The sequence below is a fragment of the Amblyomma americanum genome, chromosome 1 (assembly GCF_052857255.1).
Source record: "Amblyomma americanum isolate KBUSLIRL-KWMA chromosome 1, ASM5285725v1, whole genome shotgun sequence".
Classification (NCBI taxonomy): Eukaryota; Metazoa; Arthropoda; class Arachnida; order Ixodida; family Ixodidae; genus Amblyomma; species Amblyomma americanum.
In genome coordinates this window covers 422,921,759-422,943,517 of record NC_135497.1, presented here as the reverse complement: position 1 = coordinate 422,943,517, position 21,759 = coordinate 422,921,759, and the positions used below count along the sequence as shown (strand labels likewise).

At 49.5% G+C, this 21,759-nt stretch overlaps 1 protein-coding gene and 1 non-coding gene across 3 annotated transcripts in view; both read left to right on the top strand.

The window, feature by feature from the left end:
* The window catches only part of MCU (mitochondrial calcium uniporter), a 398,794-nt gene extending 380,512 nt beyond the window's left edge, over positions 1–18,282 (top strand). For both annotated transcript variants that reach the window (XM_077650351.1, XM_077650350.1), the window contains 3 exons: positions 14,300–14,404; positions 15,158–15,522; positions 16,495–18,282. In XM_077650351.1, the coding sequence (XP_077506477.1) occupies positions 14,300–14,404; positions 15,158–15,522; positions 16,495–16,713 (689 nt within the window). In that variant the 3' untranslated portion in view covers positions 16,714–18,282. The remainder of the gene's footprint in view (positions 1–14,299; positions 14,405–15,157; positions 15,523–16,494) is intronic.
* On the top strand, positions 3,011–3,173 carry LOC144116541 (U1 spliceosomal RNA). Its single transcript, XR_013311876.1, has one exon. It is a non-coding gene; the product is annotated as a U1 spliceosomal RNA (small nuclear RNA).
* Positions 18,283–21,759: the final 3,477 nt, after the last annotated feature.

The following is a 21,759-nucleotide window of genomic DNA, read 5'->3' as shown; positions in this document are numbered from 1 at the left end:
TACGAAAATGAATTTTTAATTCATTACCAACATTGCTAAAACCGCATATATATTTTTCACGTATTTGAAACGTACTTGAAGCATGCTTCCGGGTGAGGTATATTTGATCAATTTTGAAAATATATATTTCTGATACTGAGCAATAAATTTGACGAACCTATCCTGACGACGCTTCCACCTCGCTTTAAGTTCGTAACTAATCCTGCACCCGAGTTCACTTCACAATGCCTGACACATCTTGTATTAACCACGGTGCCAGGATCAGCGCACATGGGCTCTTCCGCGCCCACTTCTTGCTCTTACGCAAACGCTGTACAAATTGACCTCTTGAACTTCTTCCGTGACCCGCCGCGGTGGTTCAGTGCTTAGGGCGCTCGGCTACTGAGCCGGTGCCATAGGTTCGAACCCGACCGCGGCGGCCGCGTTTCGATTGAAGCGAAACGCAAAAGGCGCCCGTGTGCTGTGCGATGTGAGTGCACGTTAAAGATCCCTAGGTGCTCGAAATTATTCCGGAGACCTCCACTGCGGCACCTCTTTCTTCCTTTCTTTCACTCCCTCCTTTATCCCTTCCCTTACGGCGCGGTTCGGGTGTCAGCCGAGATGCGAGACAGATAATGCGCCATTTCCTTTCCCCAAAAGCCAAAAAATTGCTGATGGCCTAGCTCTGTTAAGCCTGTTTCACATGCAATTGAACCGATCGCGAATCCTGTCGCCGCGGCGCGTACACGCTCTCTTCGCCTTTAAGAGTGGAACGCGACAGCGTGTTGCAGCACTGCCAGGGAGTCCACGGAACGCCATCGCCCGTTAGACAAATCGCCCTGCTATGTACGGTGAAACGGACGCGCGGAGCGGCAAACCACTTAAGCCCCAACTCGATGGACACATCCTACGCGTACCAGCGAAGCGCCTACGCGCACAGGCGTACGCTGGATCCTGTCTGCGCATGCGCAAAGCGCGACGCGCGCGCAGGCGCGAGCAGGGGCAGATATCTGTCCATGTCAGATATCCGCGCCTGAGCGCGCGCGCTTGCGCGCGCGTCGGAAGCGGGGTCCGGTTTACAACAATAGGAGGACGGCGGGGGCTCTCGGGGACTCTTTTCTTTATGGCTTGAACCTATCCCAGGTTCCTGGAACTTTTCTTCGCGGTTTAAGTTGTCCTTTCAGCGCCCCCCAAGTCCCCTTTCTTCACGCTTGAAATTCCTTCGGTCGGCTCGAGAGGGAGGACGCCCCAGCACAGGGAGCATGGAGGTGTATGACTTTTTTCGACGCTTGGCACGGCGCGGCGCTGGGCGCGTAGGCGCTCCGCCGTACGCCTAGGATGTGTGCATCGAGTTGGGGCTTTAGAAGCGCTGCCAGGCGCCTTGCCGATACGCGCGGGACTCAAGTTGCAGTCGTAGTTGGCCGGCACATCGTTCTCGACAAACCCGATGCCACGAACGCCAGCATAGCTTCCGAGCCGAACGAACGGGCAGCAAGCCGCAAGCTTCGTTGTGAACGCGCTTTGGATGTGCGCTGCGTTGTTCGCCGCTCACCGCGTGATTCCTGCGTGCCCGCACGGCCCCATCCCGCCGACGACACCGGCTTTTCTGCGACACTAGCTGTCGCAGTGCTTTTGAAGCGAGAAGCTTCACTACGCTAGTCAACACCGCGCTTCGCGCGAGCCGGCGTATGTCGGAACACGAGTGACGTCACGCATGGCGCAGGTGGCCGCCGCCGACTCCGTCGCCTGACCTTTCGTTTCTCTCTCGCTCGCTCCCTAGTCACTACTGCGCATGTGTCACTAGTAGCACCGAGCCACTGGTGTTTTGCCGCTGCGCAGCGCCGCGCCTTTTCTCGAAAATCCAACTTTCAGTTTTCTGTATCTTCTTTCCCTCCGTCCTTTACCCCTTCCTTTACGGTGCGGTTCGGGTGTCAACCGAGATATGTGATACTGTTAATAATTGCTTTTTGGGGAAAGGAAATGACGCAGTATCTGTCTCATATATCGTTGGACACCTGAACCGCGCCGTAAGGGAAGGGATAAAGGAGGGAGTGAAAGAGGAATGGAAGAAAGAGGTGCCGTAGTGGATGGCTCAGGAATAATTTCGACCACCCGGGGATCTTTAACGTGCACTGACATCGCACAGCACACGGGCGCCTTAGCGTTTTGCCTTCATAAAAACGCAACCGCCGCGGTCGGGTTCGAACCCGGGAACTCCGGATCAGTAGCCCAGCGCCCTAACCACTGAGCCACCGCAGCTGGTTGTGATACTGTTACTGTGCCATTTCCGTTCCTCAAAAACCAAATAAAACAAGTGAGCCGATGGCGTTCATAGAGTTCATTGGCGTTGACAACTTTGCAAAGGCCGTTCATTTTCACGAAAGGAAAGGCGCAGCACCGGCTCCGTGGGTTAGTGGAGACCTCAATCTCGCTTTCTGTTTGTATATCCTGGATTAGCTGAGCTAATCCACATTAATTTTCTTACGCTATCGCGTTAAAAAGTGCCGCACGAACGAAAATTCAATATTGGCTTTTGGGCAAAGGAAATGGCGTAGTATCTCTCTCACATCTCGGCTGACACCCGAACCACGCCCTAAGGGGAGGGGTAAAGGAGGGACTGAGAGAAGAAATGAAGAACGAAAAGATATTGAAGCGTTTCAGGCAAGATTGAACAGCTTAGTTCTCATTTAAGGCACAGTAAGCTAAAGGTCTCGCGCGAAGTAACTACTAAAAGCTAAAATGCTTAAAAGTAGCGTTTTACATCACTGTTGTTTGATTTATAATTTACTCATAACACAATACTCGCTGATATTGAAAAAAAGCGTTTCAGGCAAGATTGAACAGCTTAGTTCTCATTTAAGGCACAGTAAGCTAAAGGTCTCGCGCGAAGTAACTACTAAAAGCTAAAATGCTTAAAAGTAGCGTTTTACATCACTGTTGTTTGATTTATAATTTACTCATAACACAATACTCGCTGTCAACTGTACGCGGTCGCATAGAGTGACTTCGCCAGGCCTTGCAGGTTTCCGGCATACTTACCTGGTGAGGATGCGTCCCTGGTCAGGATGGGGGACACTCCAGGGCGAAGCGCGGACATTGCACTGCGTCCGTGCTGACCCCTGCCACTGCTTCAATCGCAGCAAGTGGAGCATATAATTTTTGGTAATGGGGCTGCGTCAGTGCGCGCGGCCCCCTAACTGTGATTAATAGCAGAAATGAAAAATAACACTGGAGCAATGAGTAGTGAATTACACAAGGGCGGCTATGAAGGCGTCCCTTGTAAAAGTCCCTTTCGTTGCCAAGGAGTCCACAGAATCCCATCGCCCGTTCGGCGCGACGCCTTGCCCGTTGGACAATTTAAGGAAATTACGCCTGTCTCACATATCTCGGTGGACACCCTAATCGCGCCGTATGGGAAGGAAAGTGAAATAAAGTTAGTTTTAAGGAAATAAAATGACGCCTGTCTCACATATCTCGGCGGAGACCCGAATCGCGCTCACCAAATTCATTTTCGATTTGGCTTTCTGAAATTATCTGCAGGGTTTGCGCGTCGTTTGGAAGCGGATTTGGTTCCATATCTTCGCATACAATGGGCAATAACACAGTTGTAAATATCACCGAAGCTGTATTAAACATAAAGGGAAGGAAAGTGCAACAAAGTTGGTTTTAAGGTAAGGAAATGACGCCTGTCTCACATATCTCGGTGGACATGCGGACCGCGTGTAAGTGAAGCAAAGTGAAATGGAAGTTGGTTTTAAGTAAAGGAAATTACGCCTGTTTCACATAGCACCATTGCCTTTTTTATGTTCCTGTCTCGTCCCCTAGTTAGGCTTAATGGTTGGTGGCTCGCACCATGGCCGAGCAACACATGGTTTATATGCCCTTGCCTTTGAATGATTGCCCTCTGAAAAAAGGGCGGACCGAATTGACCTCTCAGTTCTTCGCCAAAAAGAAACTTTACGCAAGTACCACATCGTCCATAGTGAGCAAAAAGAAAAGCTCTCGCAGTTTCCTTGGCCCCTAGATACAAGGTGGCGAAATTAGCCAGTGGTTACCTCTTTGCTTGAACTGTTAGAAAAAAAACTCAGCAATCAAAACTCGCAGTCATCGAATCATTTGGTGAAATCCCTGTGTCCGTAACACCACACAGATCTTTGAATAAGTACGCGGTGTAATCTCATACAGTGACTTTCTGCACTTAGCAGAGCAAGAAATGTTTGAACGACTCTCTGAACACAATGTAACTAACGTACGTAGAATTAAAATCCGCAAAGAAAAATTCCCACCAAACACCTGTTCATGACCTTCGTCTCCTGCACCCTGCCCGTGTCAGTCGAGGTAGGGTACACTAAAATCTCCGTCCGTCCATATATACCAAACCCTCGACGCTGCTTCAAATGCCAGAGGTTTGGTCACGGCTCCCAAAGCTGCCGCGGCCGCTATACTCGCGTCAAATGTGCCGCATATGATCACCAACCCGACGACTGCGATGCGTCCCCACTCCGCGCGAACTGTGAGCGTGACCACCCTGCTTGCCCTAGGTCTTGTCTGTCCTGGGAAAAGGAAAAAGGATATCGTAACCTTAAAGACAGATGAGTACATGATTTTCAAAGAAGCACGACAGCGATTCGCACAAACACAAGGAACAGCCTTGTTCACGGCAAAAACAAATTTCGCTAATGTGGTGCGACGGGGTGGGGCACCACACCGGCATTCGGCACTTTCCCAGGCCGCACACAGTGATCCTCTGTCTGAGCCATCCACGCCTCCGGCAGACGCAGCGAAGGCTGCCCTTCCACTTCTGACAAAGGGCCCGCCGGCCCCTGGGTCGGCTGCCCGCAAGGCTTCCCCCCACCGGGAGAGGCCTGCAACTCCTGCGCCCGCGGATATACTCCGCGGACCTCCAGCGACTCTATGGAGGCGACGCACACAACTCCAAGCTCGACTCCGCTGCACTGGCGGCACAGCTCCTTCGAGTAGGCTAAAAAGGAAAAAGAACTCGAATAACGGGCCCCGAAAAACCCGACGCCTAAGCTGTTTACTATCCTCAAGAATCCTCAAGAAGCATAAGCATGGCGTTCCTAATACATTGGAACTGAGGAGTATGTGTCAAAAACTATAGTGATATAACAGATCTTTTAAATTCACTCTCCTCGGTAGCATTATGTCTACAAGAAACCAACTTAGGACCTCAACGCAAGGATATTTTAAAGAAATACAAAGTGTTTCGTTGAGACCAGAAGTGGGCATCCTCACGAGGGCGAGCCCTCATCAGGGCATCCTCACCCTTGCCTCATGAGGATTTCACCCGGTGAGGTGAGGGTAAGGGAGGATGGGCGCATGAAAATTCCTGAGGAGGAGGGTGAGGGCGAGGGAGGGGAAGATGCACTGTCTTAGGGCAAGGGTGGTGGCCCGAACCCTACTCCGGAATAACACTTCTTTTTTGTCTGTGCAGCCCGTTATGAATTCCCGTTTTAAAGCGCTACTTCTTAAGGTGAAGGTTACCGGTGAAGTATTTTCTGTGGTATGAAGGTTCACGAGGTGAACACGAAGATCGGGGAGCCGCACGCCTTCTCCGTCGCCGCGATGTACTACACCGCTGACAACGCTATGCCGAAAAAAGCGCTCTTCTAACTTGAAAAGCCTATCTTGAGAAATTGTGAGCAGTCTTAGTATGGCTGTTGAATTCATATTTTTTAAGCCTGCTTTGTTGGAACTAAGTCCGATTTCAGCTCAGTGCGGTTTCAAAGGACTGACTGCAGCTTAAAAAATGCTTCTACAAAATTCCGCCGTCAAATCAAAGCCTGTTGGCGGCGTTGGTGTGGAATTTTTTCATTCGCACTTTAAATAGTTGAGCTCATTCGTATCTTCTGTATATTTTCTATTTTCGCTGAAATTATGGTATAAAAGAGAGAGAGAGAGACAAAACGCGCATGCATTGCTCATAGCGTCTTGGGAGTCTTCGTGGGTGGAGTGCCTGGTCCAGGATTCCTGCGGCGGCCGCGGCAGCTAGGGTCCGTTCGACCAGTGAAAGCTGATCGCCGGGTTCCCAGCTGGACAGCGCTACCTCGCTCCGGCGCGGCATTGTGTATGACTGAGACTGCAGGGTTGTGTTAGCATCCCCATGTGGGGTGGTATAGTGTGGCAGCCTCCCAGCAACATTGTCATGCGGACGTGTATGTATTGGGGTGTATCTTGTTTAGAATAAATAAGCATGGGTCTGTGTTTGTGGCTGTCTCCAACTTACAGTCTGCTGTTTAGTGAGTTGGCTATGGGGCGGCCTATAGATCTTCCTTAGTTCCTTAAGGTGTTGCAGTATGTCGCCGTACGTCTGGGCAACTGGCTCCAGTCCCAACGCATCGGCCGTCGCTCAGTTAGTATGTCCTCGAGCGACGGCGTCCGCTGCGTGGTTCCCGGCCAGGCTGACGTGTCCCCGTGCCCACACGATAGAATGTTTTTCTTCCCTTGAGCCACCTTGGCTTAGAACACGAAGAGCACTCTTGCCAATCTGCCTCGCAGGAAATTCCGACAAGGAGTCTGCGAATCAGAGATAATTACTAGGAATTCCCCTCTTGTGTTGTATTCGATGACTGAGGGAGCAATCGCAGTCTCTTCTGTCTAATAATAATACTTGGTTTTTTGGGGAAAGGAAATGGCGCGGTATCTGTCTCATATATCGTTGGACACCTGAACCCCGCCGTAAGGGAAGGGATAACGGAGGGAGTGAAAGAAGACAGGGAGAGAGAGGTGCCGTAGTGGAGGGCTCCGGAATAATCTCGACCACCTGGGGATCTTTAACGTGCACTGACATCGCACAGCACACGGGCGCCGTAGCGTTTTTCCTCCATAAAAACGCATCTGCCGCGGTCGGGTTCGAACCCGGGAACTCCGGATCAGTAGTCGAGCGCCCTAGCCACTGAGCCACCTCGGCGGGGCCCTCTTCTGCCTCAGTAAAGGTACAACCCCTTATGGTGAAGCTGGCTAGCTCCTTGTGAGAGTAGACGATTGCCGCTGACCCCAAGACTCTATCTTGGGCAGCTGGCTGCGCCTACAAAGACGGATTCTTTTTTACCAGCGATGCGCTGTTCTACCTCCTGAGCCCTTGCTTGCCTACTGCCTCGGTGCATTCGTGGCTGCATATGCAAAGGGGTGGCTAGGACTGAGTAGATCAGTCTGATGTCGTCTGGTACGTCCTTCGTCTCCTGAATCGTCTTGTGGCTCTCAGTCTAGCCCTAGTCGTCTCAGTAAGGCCCTGCCCGGGGTCGGGTGTATGCGTATAGGAAAGCGGTGCCGCAGTGTGGCGGGCAAAGCAAACCACTGGAAATAAAGCCACCTTGTTCAAGTCATCGCTCGCGCCACCTTGCATTGTGCTATGTGCTAAAAAAGAAAAAGTTGTACTGCTCTCCAAATAACAGGAACAGCGCTGTGTTTATTTACATGTCTCTGGCGAGAAGTGTGACCACGTAATGGCGCGCCTGATCTCATGAACCAAATTTCTTGCAGGTATGGTTGGGAATTGATACTCAGCGTTTTGGTAACGCGTATGCGTGCAAGAAAGAATATCACGGGCGGTTTAGCTCGGGGTTAACCACGAATTATCGTGCGCTAGCGCCAATATTCCTTGTTTTGCATGGTTCATCTTGAATTTCTATGCTTTCCCTGTCCGGGACCGTGCGCCTAGCACAAGTGATTTGTTCTTTCAAAGCACATTTGGGAGCGCTGAAAGAGGGATGTGGTTTGCTGTTTGTTTTTGCAATTAGCAAGTTAGCATTTCAGCAGAGTGCGAAGCTATGATAAAAAGTACCTGGTAGCAACAACGAAAAACCGGCCGTTTTACACATTATTCACCTAGATAAAACAAAAGGGGCTCTTACACTTTGACTCTAACCATTCAAAACTAGTCAAGAGAGGCATTGCTAAGACTTGTTTCTAGAACTCTGTGAAAAAAAGTTGCTGCCACACCGTGTCAACCAGTGTCACAACGAAAGCCAAACGCCTGTCTGATGCAGGTTTCCCAGCAGTAACGTTGAGAGCGGTCACTGAATCCGTATCAAAGGAGTTGAGCGGCGGGGTCAAGAAGCGAAATAAAGATGCCGCTGAACACAGAAAAAAAAATGTCGTCATGCCTTAATTGCACAAAGTGGCGCACAATGTTAAGAAAGTCGCCGAGCGCCAAGGGGTCGATTTGATTTTTTCTGCTCCCGTTAAGCTTTCAGGTTTTTGTGCACGAATTATGCCTGGCGCAAATAAGAAGCGTTGCACGACCAAACATAGAACTATGTACGCAGGAATAAAAACTTCACAGCTGGGGGTCGGTTCCGCTGGCCGCTGCTTCACACCACTACGCCATCGCTACATGTTTTTTAAGCATCGTATTTATTACAATGAAAATATATTCTACAGCGTGTTCAAAATTAGATTTTACAGATTTTTAAAGAAATTGTGAAACGCCGTACGCTAATGCCGCTTTTGTACGTTGGTAATGGGGCCAGGCGGACACAAATTGGGGCAATAATTAGCACCGTAAAGTCAGTAATTAACTAAAATGCATTAACTTTTTATTGTCTGAAGTTAGCTTGCAAGTTTCTATTGAGAACTTGGAGGCAGTTGCTTGCGAGGGCTATTCCATTTTGTACAATTTTTGTAACGCGCCTGTGTCCTGAGATGCGCGCGTCTAAAATTTCGTCCCAGTTCGTCTAATTACGCATGCGAGACAGCGGCTCTCGGCGTGAAGCGCCTCCCTCGCGTGACGCAGCTGTTGCGTGTGGCCTTACAAGAGCGTGCAGCGAGCGGATGACTTTTCGTTCTGGACCAGGATTTCCCTTCTTGGCGATCGAAACCGATGAACCACTGTTGAGTGGGCGATAAGGGAGGTCTATTTGCGATGCCGCTCGCTGCCCATTCTTGGTAGGCGGAGTGCCATGCACAACAGCTGCGTCACACGAGGGAAGTGCTTCAACCTGATAGCCGCCGTCTCGAATGCGTAATTAGACGAACCGGGACGAAATCTTAGACGCGCGCATCTCAGGACACAGGCGCGTTACAAAAATTGTACAAAATGGAATAGCCCTCGCAAGCAAGGCCTCCAAGTTCTCAATAGAAACTTGCACGCTAACTTCAGACAATAAAAAGTTAATTAATGAATTTTAGTTAATTACTGAATTTACGGCGACAATTATTATCCCAATTTGTGTCCGCCTGGCCGCATTACCAACGTGCAAAAGTGACATTAGCGTACGGCGCTTCACATTTAAAAAAAATCAGTAAAGTCTAATTTTGAACACACTGTATTTAGATTAACTAAGTTATTCACAAAGTTTTTAGGACACGCCACAAAACACATCGAAAAAAGAGGGAGCAACAGAACACAAAGACGCGCGGTAAGGCTGAGCGCATCACCAAGAGGGAGTGCCACTCCGGTTTAAGGTAGGTCAGTTCGTACACTTCCCTCAGATGAACAATCAGTTGGGAGAAATCTTTACATCCTGCCTGTACGAACTGCCAAGCTCTCGTGCGGTGCTTGCAGTGTCGTTGTCTTCGTCACGTAGCCGCGTTCACGCGTGTTAAAATGCCGATCTGTCACGCTTTAGGTTGAATGCGTGGTCTTCATCATCTCCCATGCGTTCGCGTGGAAACTTCAGACGATCATGCAGAAAACCGCACGAAATGGCTGGATATTAGAAGCAGTGAAATTCAGAATACCCTTTGCTATCGCAATGCCATTAGGTAATGGCAATTAAGCGACCTACAAACTTCCCTTGTTCTGAGTCTGTGTTGTGCTTTGCACTTGTTGCCATTGTCGTGGTAAACGCTACTGCATTGTTTCCTAAATATTCTTGGCATGCATTAACTTTTGTTCACAGACGACAGCACGTTGACTCATCTGAGCAGTGCATATAGATAACAATGAAATGTTATAGGTGCAGGGCACATGTATGCATGCACTGCATGCCAGAAGTAAACTAAGAGTGATATTTTGGGGCTCAACTGGTAGCTGTCTCGGCTTTGTCTCATGTGTTAGCTCAAACAACACACACACGTACACGCACACACAGAACAATATAAGCATCTAGCTTCTCGTCCAATAGTACCTTGAGGGTTTGTCTTATATTTTATTACTCAGTGATATAGCCAGAAGTTGCCGACTACAAAAAAATGACCAGAGTGTTAAAACGACTGTTAGGGTGAGGGAGTGCGGACGATGTGAGGGCGAGGGAGGACCAGCAAATTTTTTGAAGTGATGGTGAGGGAGGGCCGGATAACTTTTGGAAATGAGGGCGAAGGGGAGCGAGGGCCATGGATTAAAAAGTGATGATGAGGGAGGAAAAGTGAAAATGAGGGCATTTGCCCACCTCTGGTTGCGACCGAGAGCGAGCGCCTGTGGGCTCTTTGGAGGTGCTGATATTGTCGTTCAGAGCGCTATTGCAGCTCGTGAAATCAAACTACGGGCTAAATATGAGGCTTTTCGAACTACTGTTGTTCATTGTAGATATCACATTATGTTCCGTATATCTTGAACCACATCTGGCAGTAACACTCTTCGACTTAGAAGCACTTTTAAACAGCTACCAGAGCCATATCTGTTAGTCGGCGATTTCAGTGTCCACTCCTCTTTTCGGTGAAGTTAACGAAGTGGCCCTATAGGTCGCGTTTTAGAAGAATTTTATTCTGTGCAATAATGTCTGCCTATTCAATACAGTAAAGCACACGTACTGCTCAAGAAGCGCTGGAAAATTGAGCTGCTTAGATTTTTTCTTCGCCATCATCCTTTACCGATTTTAAAAGGGATGTTGTGGATAACACTTACGGAAGGTATCATTTGCCTATCATTATCTGCCTGTCATCCTCACTATCAATCATCCCGAGCAGATCTCGCCGTTGGAATGTACACTTGGCCTACTGGGCGCTGTTTCGAGAAAAAGCCAGTCTGGGCAAAATGTTTTCGGGTGATCTTGGTGGCGACGTACTTAACAAAATGCTCACAACCTGTATTATTACTGCTGCACGCCTATATATTCCTCAGTCCTCGGGAGTGGTGCGAAAAAAATCATAAGGTTCGGCAGTCACAAGAATATGAAGAAGCAAAAGAGAAACAAAATAAAGCATGGACAATTTTCTACAGATACTCAACACATGAAATCTTTACAAATTTACAAAAAGGCGAGAGCAAAATCAAGGCATATCCGTCAGAGCGCTACGAAAACTTCATGGCGAAATTTGTATCATCCACAAACAGTTCAATAACATCGAAGAAAATGTGCCAGCAAGTCCGTAATCTAAATGGCAGCTACGCACCCTTCACAATTCTTTTTCTCACAGCCCTTGGTACACAAACAAGTATTGATGAACCGGTGGACATACAAGCGGAACACTACTCTATAGTTCCTAGTTCCTCACATTGCACGCATTCATTTTAAAGTACAAAAACTCAGCTGAAAAACAAAGACTCCCTACAAGCGGCAATTCAAACGAGCCTTATAATAACTTAATTACACTGCAAGAAATCCATGAAGTACTGTCGGCCGGTAAACATACGTACAGCTCCCGGCCCTGATAAAATACATTAAGAAATGCTAGCGGACTTCTTCGAAACTGTAGAGGAACTTTTGCAATTCTTTAACAAAATATGGAAATTGCGACAAATACAGGAGGCTTGGAAAAAAGCAGTTATTGGGCCATTCCTGAAACCTGGAAAGCCTCTAACCTCCCCTGGTAGTTGTAGGCCCATAGCACTCACGAGTTGTATCGCCAAATCTTCCGAAAGCGTGTTCAATATTAGGCTAATGTTTATCCTCTAATCCCGTGAATTTCACGACATCCACCAGTGTGGATTTAAAAAAGCATATTCAACAACTGACCGTCTCGTCCGCCTTGCAAACACAGTCTGAGAAGTGCTCATTCACAGACAACACTGGCAATTTTCTTCGATATGGCGAAGGCCTACGATACAACCTGTAGGTTTGGGATTATTCTCCACTACCTAGCAGACCTAGGTATCTGAGGTGGGATATGCTGAACTGCTTGAAACATTTCTTGTCCGACTGTTCATTTCATGCACGCCTGGGTTCAACTCTTTCGAGGAACTTCGTTAAAGGAAAATGGGGTACCTTAGGGGTGTATTTTAACCACTACACTCTTTGTCGTAAAAATAAATTCCATAACCAAAGTATTTCCAAAGTCCATCATGTATTCCGTTTATGTCAATGACCTGAAAATTGCATGGACTTCCTCCACCCTATCGACGTGTGAGAGACAGATAGAACTCTCAATAAAGAAACTAGCGATTTGGACGAACAGAAGTGGATTAAAGTTTTCCCCGCAAAAAAAAAACAGTAGTTTTTCTTTTCTCGCTCTAACGACACTTGCAAATGAAGCCGTACTACCAGTAAATTAAGAACGTAAATTTTTAGACATAACATTTGATAAAAGCTCACATTCCTTCCGCACATAAACACGCCGAAAAAGAAATCCTCCCAATCTCTGAACCTACTGAAACTGCTCTCAAGTGAACATTGGGGGTCTGCAGAGGGCATGTTCTTATGCACAATTATCGCTCTTTGGTACATTGCTCTTTAGATTATGGGTGCATTGTGTACGGTTCAGCAGCACTGTCGTACCCCCCCCCCCCTCAAAAAAAAATATATATATATCCAGTACATAACTGAAGTCTGCACCGCTCATACGACGCATTCAGAACATCTCCCATAATCAGCCTCTATGTAGAAACAAGCAAACCCCCGCTTGCTCTGACTTGCGCATATATCCTTAAATTAAGAACTCTATCAACCGCCGCGGTGGCTCAGCGGTTATGGCGCTCGGCTGCTGTCCCGAAAGACGCGGTTCGATCCCGGCCGCGGTGGTCGCACTTGGATGGAGGCGAAATGCTACAGGCCCATGTACTGTGCGATGTTTCCGGAGCCCTTCACTACGGCGTCCCACATAGCCTGAGCCGCTTTGGCACGTTAAACCCCCACCAACCATAAGATCTCTACCGAAACACGTATGCTATCCACTTGTAAGGAAGTGTCCTAAAATGATATTCAATAACAAATCATCTCAAGCTACCAGGCACTGACAGGTATTGCGATTTGAAGAGATGTGCCAGAATCTCGGCATACTGGACACATGTACCTGACATTGCCTAAAAACAAAATTCCCTACTTCCATGATGCAGTTTTCCTCCAATCTGTTATTTCACTCTTATACAGTTCCGTAATAAACACGCTCCACGGCAACATATCGTACAATAATTTCTTGCACTCGATGAAAAATACGATCTTTATACTGATGATTCAGAAACAGATGTTTCCGTTGGGAGCACAGTGGTACGAGGGAATTGGGGGAAACGGTACGACTTCCAGGGTGTGCATCCATTTTCACAGCCGAATATTGCGCCATCTCTGTGGGCGTAGAAGAAATAGTAGACGAGAGCCTCGCAAACAGTATCATTTACACAGGCTCCTAAAGCGTTCTCACAGCTCTTCACTCTGGAAATGCAATCACTCCGCTGTTTGGTTACATCGTACACAATACAGCTCAAGAACAAAACATGAAACTCTGCTGGGTCATGTCGGAATGAAAGACAGTGAGAGAGCAAACTTGTTCAGGGTCGTGGCAAGCAAATAAAGTGCATGCATGAACTTAGTACATCGTAAATTAAGAATCCGTTTGGGAAAATCAAGTAAATTACAAACTGCACTTGGTAAAGCCGGTTTTAGGTGAATGGAAATTTTGCACACACCAGGAACGTTTCAAGGAAGTGAATTTCTACCGTCTTCGTATACGGCTTACACACCTTACGCATAAGTTCATATTGACAATACAAGACAAACTCCTACGTGAATCATGCGGAGATAAGCTAACAGTAAACCACGTTTTATTTTCGTGCGCAAGACTGGAAATGTTAAGGAAAAAGCATTTTGTTATTTTTGACAGTAAACACATACCATTCCAGCCAGCATTGCTCTTAGGTGAAAATGGTCTTGTTGATTTGTCCTGTATTGTAGTTTTTTCAAAGAAGTAAATGTTTTAAACCAAATATAGATTGGAAAAATTGTTGTTAAAATACTTTTAATCTCGAGTTTGGTGCATGATAGCCTCAGTTGCTTATGTATCATAAAACCCAACAAAACACAATTTTTGAGCCTAGAAAAAATTCAAAGGGAGGAAGAGGGGGAGGGGGGGGATTTGGGACAGGGCAGAACTTCATGCGCACAGGTAATTGGGGAGGATGCTTGACTGTAGCTCTGCGACGTCTACGTCGTCCACTCAGTGGTGACGCTGGATGCCCGTGACTTGAAATCTCGCACGTTCTTCACAGATGGTGTGCGCATCGCGTCAACGTCATCCATCGAATCCCTCCTGCGGGAAAACTTCGTTCTCACCCTCAACAACCAGGTCTACCTCGTTGAACCGCCATCTATAGGTGAGTAGCTTGTCACTGGTCTGTGGCTGTGCTGTTTCTTTCTTTTAGGTGGGTGCAATGTTTACGATTCCCAAGCTTGGATGACGGTGTTATGCCTTAACCCAACCAAAACATGTTCAGGGGTAGCGGAACCTCTTGGCTCGCTGTTTCCATAGGAAAGCAGTCACTAAATTGAGCTAACTATGGGCGCAAAATGGCCATCTGACTTATTACCCATAATAGTAACCTTTGTACAACTGGGTTCGTTTTTCTGTAAACTTAGCTAACATGTCTAAATAGCAACATTCTTATGTGTACCAAAAGTTCTTGCGTTTATTTATTGTTTACATTGTTTTGCTATTTCTCATTCTTCTTCCAGCCAATCCGGCCCTGAGGGCAAAATTAACCAGTTAAGGTGTGCTTAATTGTTATGTAATTAATCAGTGTGGTTTATGAACTAGGAACAATCCCTGAACTGTCTTAAAGAGCTATATTTTTGCTGCCTTCTTCACGGGCGTCAACCGCGAGAGCACTCAAAAGATTTTATCTTCAAAATGTGTGCCTGAAGATAACTGCGGTATGAATAAGCGGGCGACAGAGGTGCTGCAGATGATTTAAAACCGAGTGCGCTACCGTCATGAGTCCAAGTTCTGCAACGTCTAGGTAAAAGAAAGGGAGCAGCTGGCGCAGGGCCTTCCACTGCTCTTTCGCTCGACGCGGCGAGTTTGCTCTGTTCCGTAATAGCACGACGTTTGTTTTGTCCCTGTGCCGCAGAGCGCCTGACGAGCGAGGAGACGCAGACGCTGTCCGACCTGAAGATGCTGGTGGCCAGGCTCTACGAGAGCCTCACTGTGAACGAGCACCAGCTGGAGCAGGAGCGCAAGCTCCTGGACCGCCTGCACCGCGTCAAGGAGCAGCTGGGACCCCTGGAGCAGAAGAAGAACGAACTGATGACGCTGTCCCAGCGGCGCACAACGCTGCTGTCGTGGCTGGGCCTGGGCCTGATGGGCGTGCAGTTTGGCATCCTGGCCAGGCTCACCTGGTGGGAGTACTCTTGGGACATCATGGAGCCCGTCACCTACTTCATCACCTACGGCACCACCATGGCCATGTACGCCTACTTCGTCGTTACCCGACAGGTGCGTACGCTTTCGCTTCTACACTATACACTGCTGAGGGTCTCCGTTGCCCCACGTGCCCGCGTAGGCCGACCCCTTGTCGATGGGCGTGGAGAGCTCGAAAGTTTCTGTTCGGCGGACTGGACCCGCACGCGAGCGGTGGCAACTCACACGAAGGTGTCATGTGTGCAGAGCGCACGAGCAAGGGATCTTTGAGGCCCGACTCACGGCAGCCGCTGGAACCTTTTTCGCTGTGTTCACTCCCCAGAAAAGAACCCAAAACGGCTGTTGATTTCACTTTTTTGTTGTTGTTGTTGCTGCGAATGCTGTAAATGGGACTACCTCCAGGCTAATGGCGTCGCCGTCCTATGTAGCAGCCGAAAACTGTCGCGTGCGTAATAGTGTTATCCAGGCGAGCTCAGAAGGAGCGCTTTAATTCGAGGGTGCGCTGTCACAGGATCCAGGCTGCCGTGGCAGCGGCCGGAGGGTGCGCCACAGTTATCACATCTTCGCCCAAGTGAGGGCGAAAAGAGAGTTTGTTCACTCGCTGCTAATCGGGCATTTCCGAAAACCGACTGGCTCCAAAATACGCGGGCTCCACTGGACGTTGGGACACCCGGAGTGCTGTTTCAACCCTCGTCTTCTTTTTTGACATCGTCGTTCCCTTGCATTGGAGTTGGCTGTTTCTCTAACCTCAAGAAGACAGGTAGCTCCAAGAGCAAGGACAACGCCACCGGCGCCGGCGATTCGGTGTCATCGCGACCGCATCCGAGGCGATACTATACAAGTCCGAGCAGATATGAGTAGCCTTCGGCGGCGGCGAGGCTATAGTGGTGCCTACATTTCGCCCCTCCCCCTGGACAAGATGAGAGCGATAGCTGTACCCTTCGTTCCCTCTACTCGTTTTGGGGCTATGCGACACCGCTGATCTCTGAGAAAGACCCTCGTGCGGCTGTTCCTGGGTGTCCTAGGTAACGCTGTTGTCGCTCGCAGGACTACGTGCTTCCAGAGGTGCGGGACCGGCAGTTCCTCATCTCCTTCTACAAGTTCGCCAGGCGCCAAGGCATGGACGTGTCCCGCTACAACGACCTGCGCCAGGAGCTGGCGGAGATCGAGGAAGAACTGCGCCGCCTGCGGGACCCACTGCAGAAGCACCTGCCCGTGCGGGAGCTGGGCTCGCCCTGCGGCCACGACGAGGAGCGCACTAGCTAGCTCCCCGCGCCGACCCCCTTCCTTCCTGGCCGCCGCCACCTCCGGAGGCATCGCCACCCGCGCGTCCTCTTCGCTTTGTTATTTTTCTGTTCATTTGTCGTTTGTGGGCTCCTGCCACGGGCCCAAATTTGTGCGCACGCAACGACCCCGAAATTGGCGACCGATTTTGCACTTGGCGACGTCGGGCTACTTTTCAAGGGGCACATGACGGAAAGCGTTATGCGCCGGCAGTAACCGCCGATCGCAGCGCTATTGCGCCAGCCAGCCAGTCCCGCCCCATCTCCCATATCCGGTGCCGACCAGACTGAGTCGAGGACGCGTGCTGCAACCTTGGTCCACGAAGCGCTGCGGGTATACGCGAGGCTATGCGGCACCTACGATGGGCACCGCCTGAAGTGTCGATGTTGTCTTCGAGCCTTCATGTGAGGGAATAGTGGTGAACTGCTGTTTAAGTTGAGCCCAACAATGCAGGTTTCTGGGTGATGCCTTGTCGCTGATGGCGCTTAGCTGGATTTTCCCGTTGGCCGAGGCGTTTCGCGTACTCCGCAAGCGTGCTCGTTTTTGGTGGAGTCAATGCCGAGTTGCCGTCTGTCCTAGCGGGCAGATGTTCAACAAGAATTTCGGTCAGAGGCGCTCGGAAAGTGAAACTGATGCGTTTCCTCGGCAAAACCTCGAACGTGTTGCCCGAACGGAATATGAAAACAGGTGGCGGGGGAAAGTGTGACGCCTCTGCGCCGGTGCCGGTGTGCCCGCACTGGCATAAAAAAAAAGTGTAAATCAAAGAAATCTGACACAGCCGCAATATCCAAGGTCACGTCTTCGTTTTCTTTTCTTCTCTTTCTACGTCAACTTGCTGGCGATGGTCGATGACTGTTGCTGCGCAGCTGCTTTTCTCAGAACAGCCCAAGCGGGGCGCTGTGCTGCGACTGCCGCAGTGCCGAGATGTTTTAAAATTATTGCCGTTCCATCTTCTGTACTGAGCGATCGTTCGACGAAGAGCGTATGCGGATGGCGCTGTCTCTGCTGGACTCTAACCATGCGTAGCTCGCAGGTTCTCGTACTTAAGGAAAGCCCAGCGCGAGAGAAAAAGCGTTGCCGGCTCTCGGGTCTCTCAAACCGAGAGTCGGGACCAACGCAGGCCGTGTGATCGCCTTGTGCATTCGCACTCAAAAAAAAAAGAGAGGAAAAGGAATTCTAGACCTTTTCTTAGCACGTGAAGAGAAAAGGAACAAAATACAGGTTAACCACGGACTCTGGATTCACAGCGCAATTTCTCCGTGCGGGCGTTCCAGCTATTCGAAATTTCTTGCTGCCGTCAGCGTATTTATCCTTGTGGAGTATTTTACTTTTGCCACCGCTGTCGGGTGCCTGTGAAAGTGCGTCAGCGCCGCGGACTGTCCATTCTGTCTACAATGGCCTCGACCTGCGTGCAGCCTGATGACAATGTGTTCACTGCCTTGAGACTTTTCTGTGCGCCATTACGTTCTGCTTTTGGCGAATTGTGAGAAAGCTGTGTTGTGATCTTGTCTCTATGAAAAGAAAAAAAAATCAGACAAGCGATGAAAAGTACTTCCCTTCGAGCCTTCAGGGTTTTTACGCTACTTGTAAAGATGCAACTAAGTTCTGTTGGGACCCTCAGAGATTACTAGAAGGAACAGGAGTGGCGTTTTCGGTTTAGCTTTTTATTTGTTTATTTTCAGCATGGCTTTGAAGGCTGTCAGGCTGTTAGCTCACGTAAAGTCACGGTGCGTGTGCTTCGAATTTACCGTTTATTTTTTCTGTGGCTACCTGTTCGCGACTTTTAAATGGTTTTTGACTGCAAGCGATGTACATAACTATGCTTCATGGCGGACATCCTCACACCGTCTACATATCTTGCTCTTCACGCCAGGCGGAAAATTTCCTCTGTGCCCCATTCGTTCCTCTTCCACATCGAAAGCTGCTGCAAAGTTCCGAGCAGTGTGCTGTAATCTGGACTTTTCCCAAGCCCCGTCGAGTTGTCATTACGGAGCAAAAATGTGCTATAAAAGAAACTCCCGTCGGAACGAGCGTGGGGGCGAGTGACGCCACACGAAAAAAGTGGGCGTCGACGTGCTGGTGACGCCGCCTGTCGCTTTGCGGGTCAGGAACTGTCGTGGTTCTCTCCGCCAGACGATGAGTGGCCCCCACCATACAGCTCCAAGTGTCGCGCTGCTACGCGGCTGGAGGCAGCTTCTGTAGTTGCATGCATTCCCAGCTGCTCCGTAGTTTCGATAGTTAGGTTCGCCGTTCGCGTCGCTGGCAATACTTGAATCTGGTGGCGCAGGAAGCACAAGTGAAGGAAGACTACGGTAGCTTCGTACCAACCGCAGAGGTCGCGGACTGCCTCGTGTGTGATTTAATGAATGAACAAAAGTGGGCAGCCATGCTGTTGCTATACGTGGTAGAGTACTGTTCCCACAATGGCTGAGCGAGGCGCTTGAAAATGCCACTGATTTGGTGCGGCTAAAATTTCTGTTCATGACTCGTGTTTTGTGGTTTTGCGAAAAATGTGATTTTGTTTTTTTTCTCCTGTAGCGTTCATGAGAACGTTTTCTTTTTTACACCCCAGCTCTGCCGAACTCTCTTTTGCTTTATTGCGCAACGTAATAATTTCACTTTTACTCGGCGTACTTTTGCAGTCCAGCTGCCAAGTCGGCTGGCGAGAGTACATTGGTCTGCCGGTGTGGAATCTCTGAATGTAGGCGCTGCGAACGCTGCCGCGCGTGGCTTCGCCCTATTTCCACCGGGCAGTTTTCAGGTCCTCTCCGCAACGTGAGACTTTCTTTTCGTAATGGCCCTGATTTGTGCAGTATTTCTTGCCTACGACGTCGTTCTCATTGTTTGCCCCGAAATGTCACGATGGGACAAAGTCTCGCATGGCCGGCTGTGATAATAGCGTGGAAAGCCCGAGGAGATGCAGATAAGCGTGAAGGCCTCGCGAAAGTGAAACGGCCAGGGTATCTCTGCCGCCTTCGATGCACGTAGGCTGACGTCTTTCTAGCTGAGCTTTGCTCACAGTCCCGCTGCCCGGCAGGGCGCCGTACTCCTTCTGTCGGACCCTTTCTTCTCCCACACGGCCGCACATACGCCTTCGGCAGGCTGAGGACACCGGAAGACACGAACAACTTTTTTTACGAACCCTTATGGATCGACAGCTGTTGCTGGCGACTGTTGAGGGGATTCTCGTGCCAAAAAGGGTGACGCCTGTTCTTTGGGAGCGGTTTCGGTATTTATTTCCGTTACGAGCAATATCTGTTTACGTATGCTGCGGGGTGGTGCGGTCGCCTCTGCGGCGACGCGGCACCTGCTGCCTGAGGATCGAGAGGGCAGCAAAACGGCGGCACGCACACTTCTGGATTTTGCCAAGCTGCGGGGGTCAGTCTAGTCACGGAATGCCCTTTGACCCCACCGGCAAAACGAAAACTTCTCTCGGGAGCTTGCCTCGAAACTGCCAGCTTCCATGGAGTCTTGAACTTTATCGTCCTTCAGGTTGAGTTTGAAATGGGTCGGGTGGCTTGTCAGCATTATATTCACTGAACACAAATTTGTTTTTTAATGCACAGTTGTCGCAGAAGTTTTGTTCTTATTATTTCGTCGGCAGAACAAAGCCATCGTACAGAGTTCGCCGTGAGCGTGCTACAGTCTTTTGCGTGGCGTAGTTTCGTGTATTGGGAAAAGGGGTGGACAGTGTTATATTGCCGGCTTGGACGCTTGATTTCGGCCTTTGTGCGTTTTTTTTCCCTCTCAGTGTTTGTTGTTGCTGACGATGATGCGTAATTGTTGACTTGCCTTCCATTGGTTTTCGTTGTGATTAAAACGGGTAAGACCCCGGCGGGCGCGCACTCGAGAGAGTTGGCGCCGCGGCTCCATACTTACACGCAGGAGAATAAAGATGCCAGTCCGCAGAGTACTTAAAACACACGCCTTTCGCGGGTGCATGCATGCATGTTTGATAGAGCCGTAGCGTGCCGTTTTAAGACTGCATGCGCGCGTACGATGCGTCTCTCTCTCTCTCTCTCCCATTTTTAACCTTCTCCTACGACGCTATACCGACGCTTTTCCAATATACGCTATATACACACGATAGCTGAATTGCCGCTTGCGCAAAAATAAAAGAAAAAGTTTAACTTAAAATATAGCTGCTCTCTCACGACGAAAGGTCCAGTTATATGCATAGGGAATAATAGAATCGTTTTGTAGAAAAGCACGAAAAAAACAGTCTCTACCGCTCGCACAAGCGGGCTGACGTGCCCGGTGTTCGCAGGTGTGCGTGGCGCGGCCTTCTTAGAGGGCGTACTTGTTTTTACATTTCTTGTACATAGTATACACTGTGTGCGCTATACCATTGATGAGGCTGATCAATCAATCTACACTTCCCTACTGGTTATATATATACATGATACACATACCAACAGAGTGTCTCCACGATTTCGCCTTCTGATTTGTTTGCGTTGCCCCAAGCGTGGGCTTACGTTGGCTTGATTTTTTTTTTTCCGCCCGCTTCAGCGCTGTTGTCTTCACGGGCGGATAGCTGACGGCCTCAGCGATGAGTAACTGGAAGCCCCCCACTTTTTGATCGCCGCTTCACAGCTGCTCAAGAGCGCCATGCGGAGATACCTTCTGCTGCGGTTGCTTACGAGGTGCGGGAACTTAAAATGCCCTCGGCTTTGCCCTCGGCTTTTCGCGGTAACGCTGACCACAGGGCCCGTTCACTGCGCCCTCGTAGTTGCGATTTGAGAAAACCCGAAGCTCGGCTCCCCGTCACTCGGCCGATGCAAGCACCGCGCGTCACTTCGTGGTGGGCCGACCGACCGCGGGCTCTGCCAGTCTGACATAGCGACGCTGAAACGGACGGCTTTGTGTTCCTGAAACTGCAGCTGTTGGGTTAACCGTGGGACTGCGAGCGTCGGAGAGTTTTTTTTCTTTTCTCTCCTGGATTGTATTGCGTATGCACAGGCGTTGTACGTGACATGGCTTGTGCTGTTGGTGCTCTGTACGCGCGCAGAGTTGACGCTATGCGGCTGT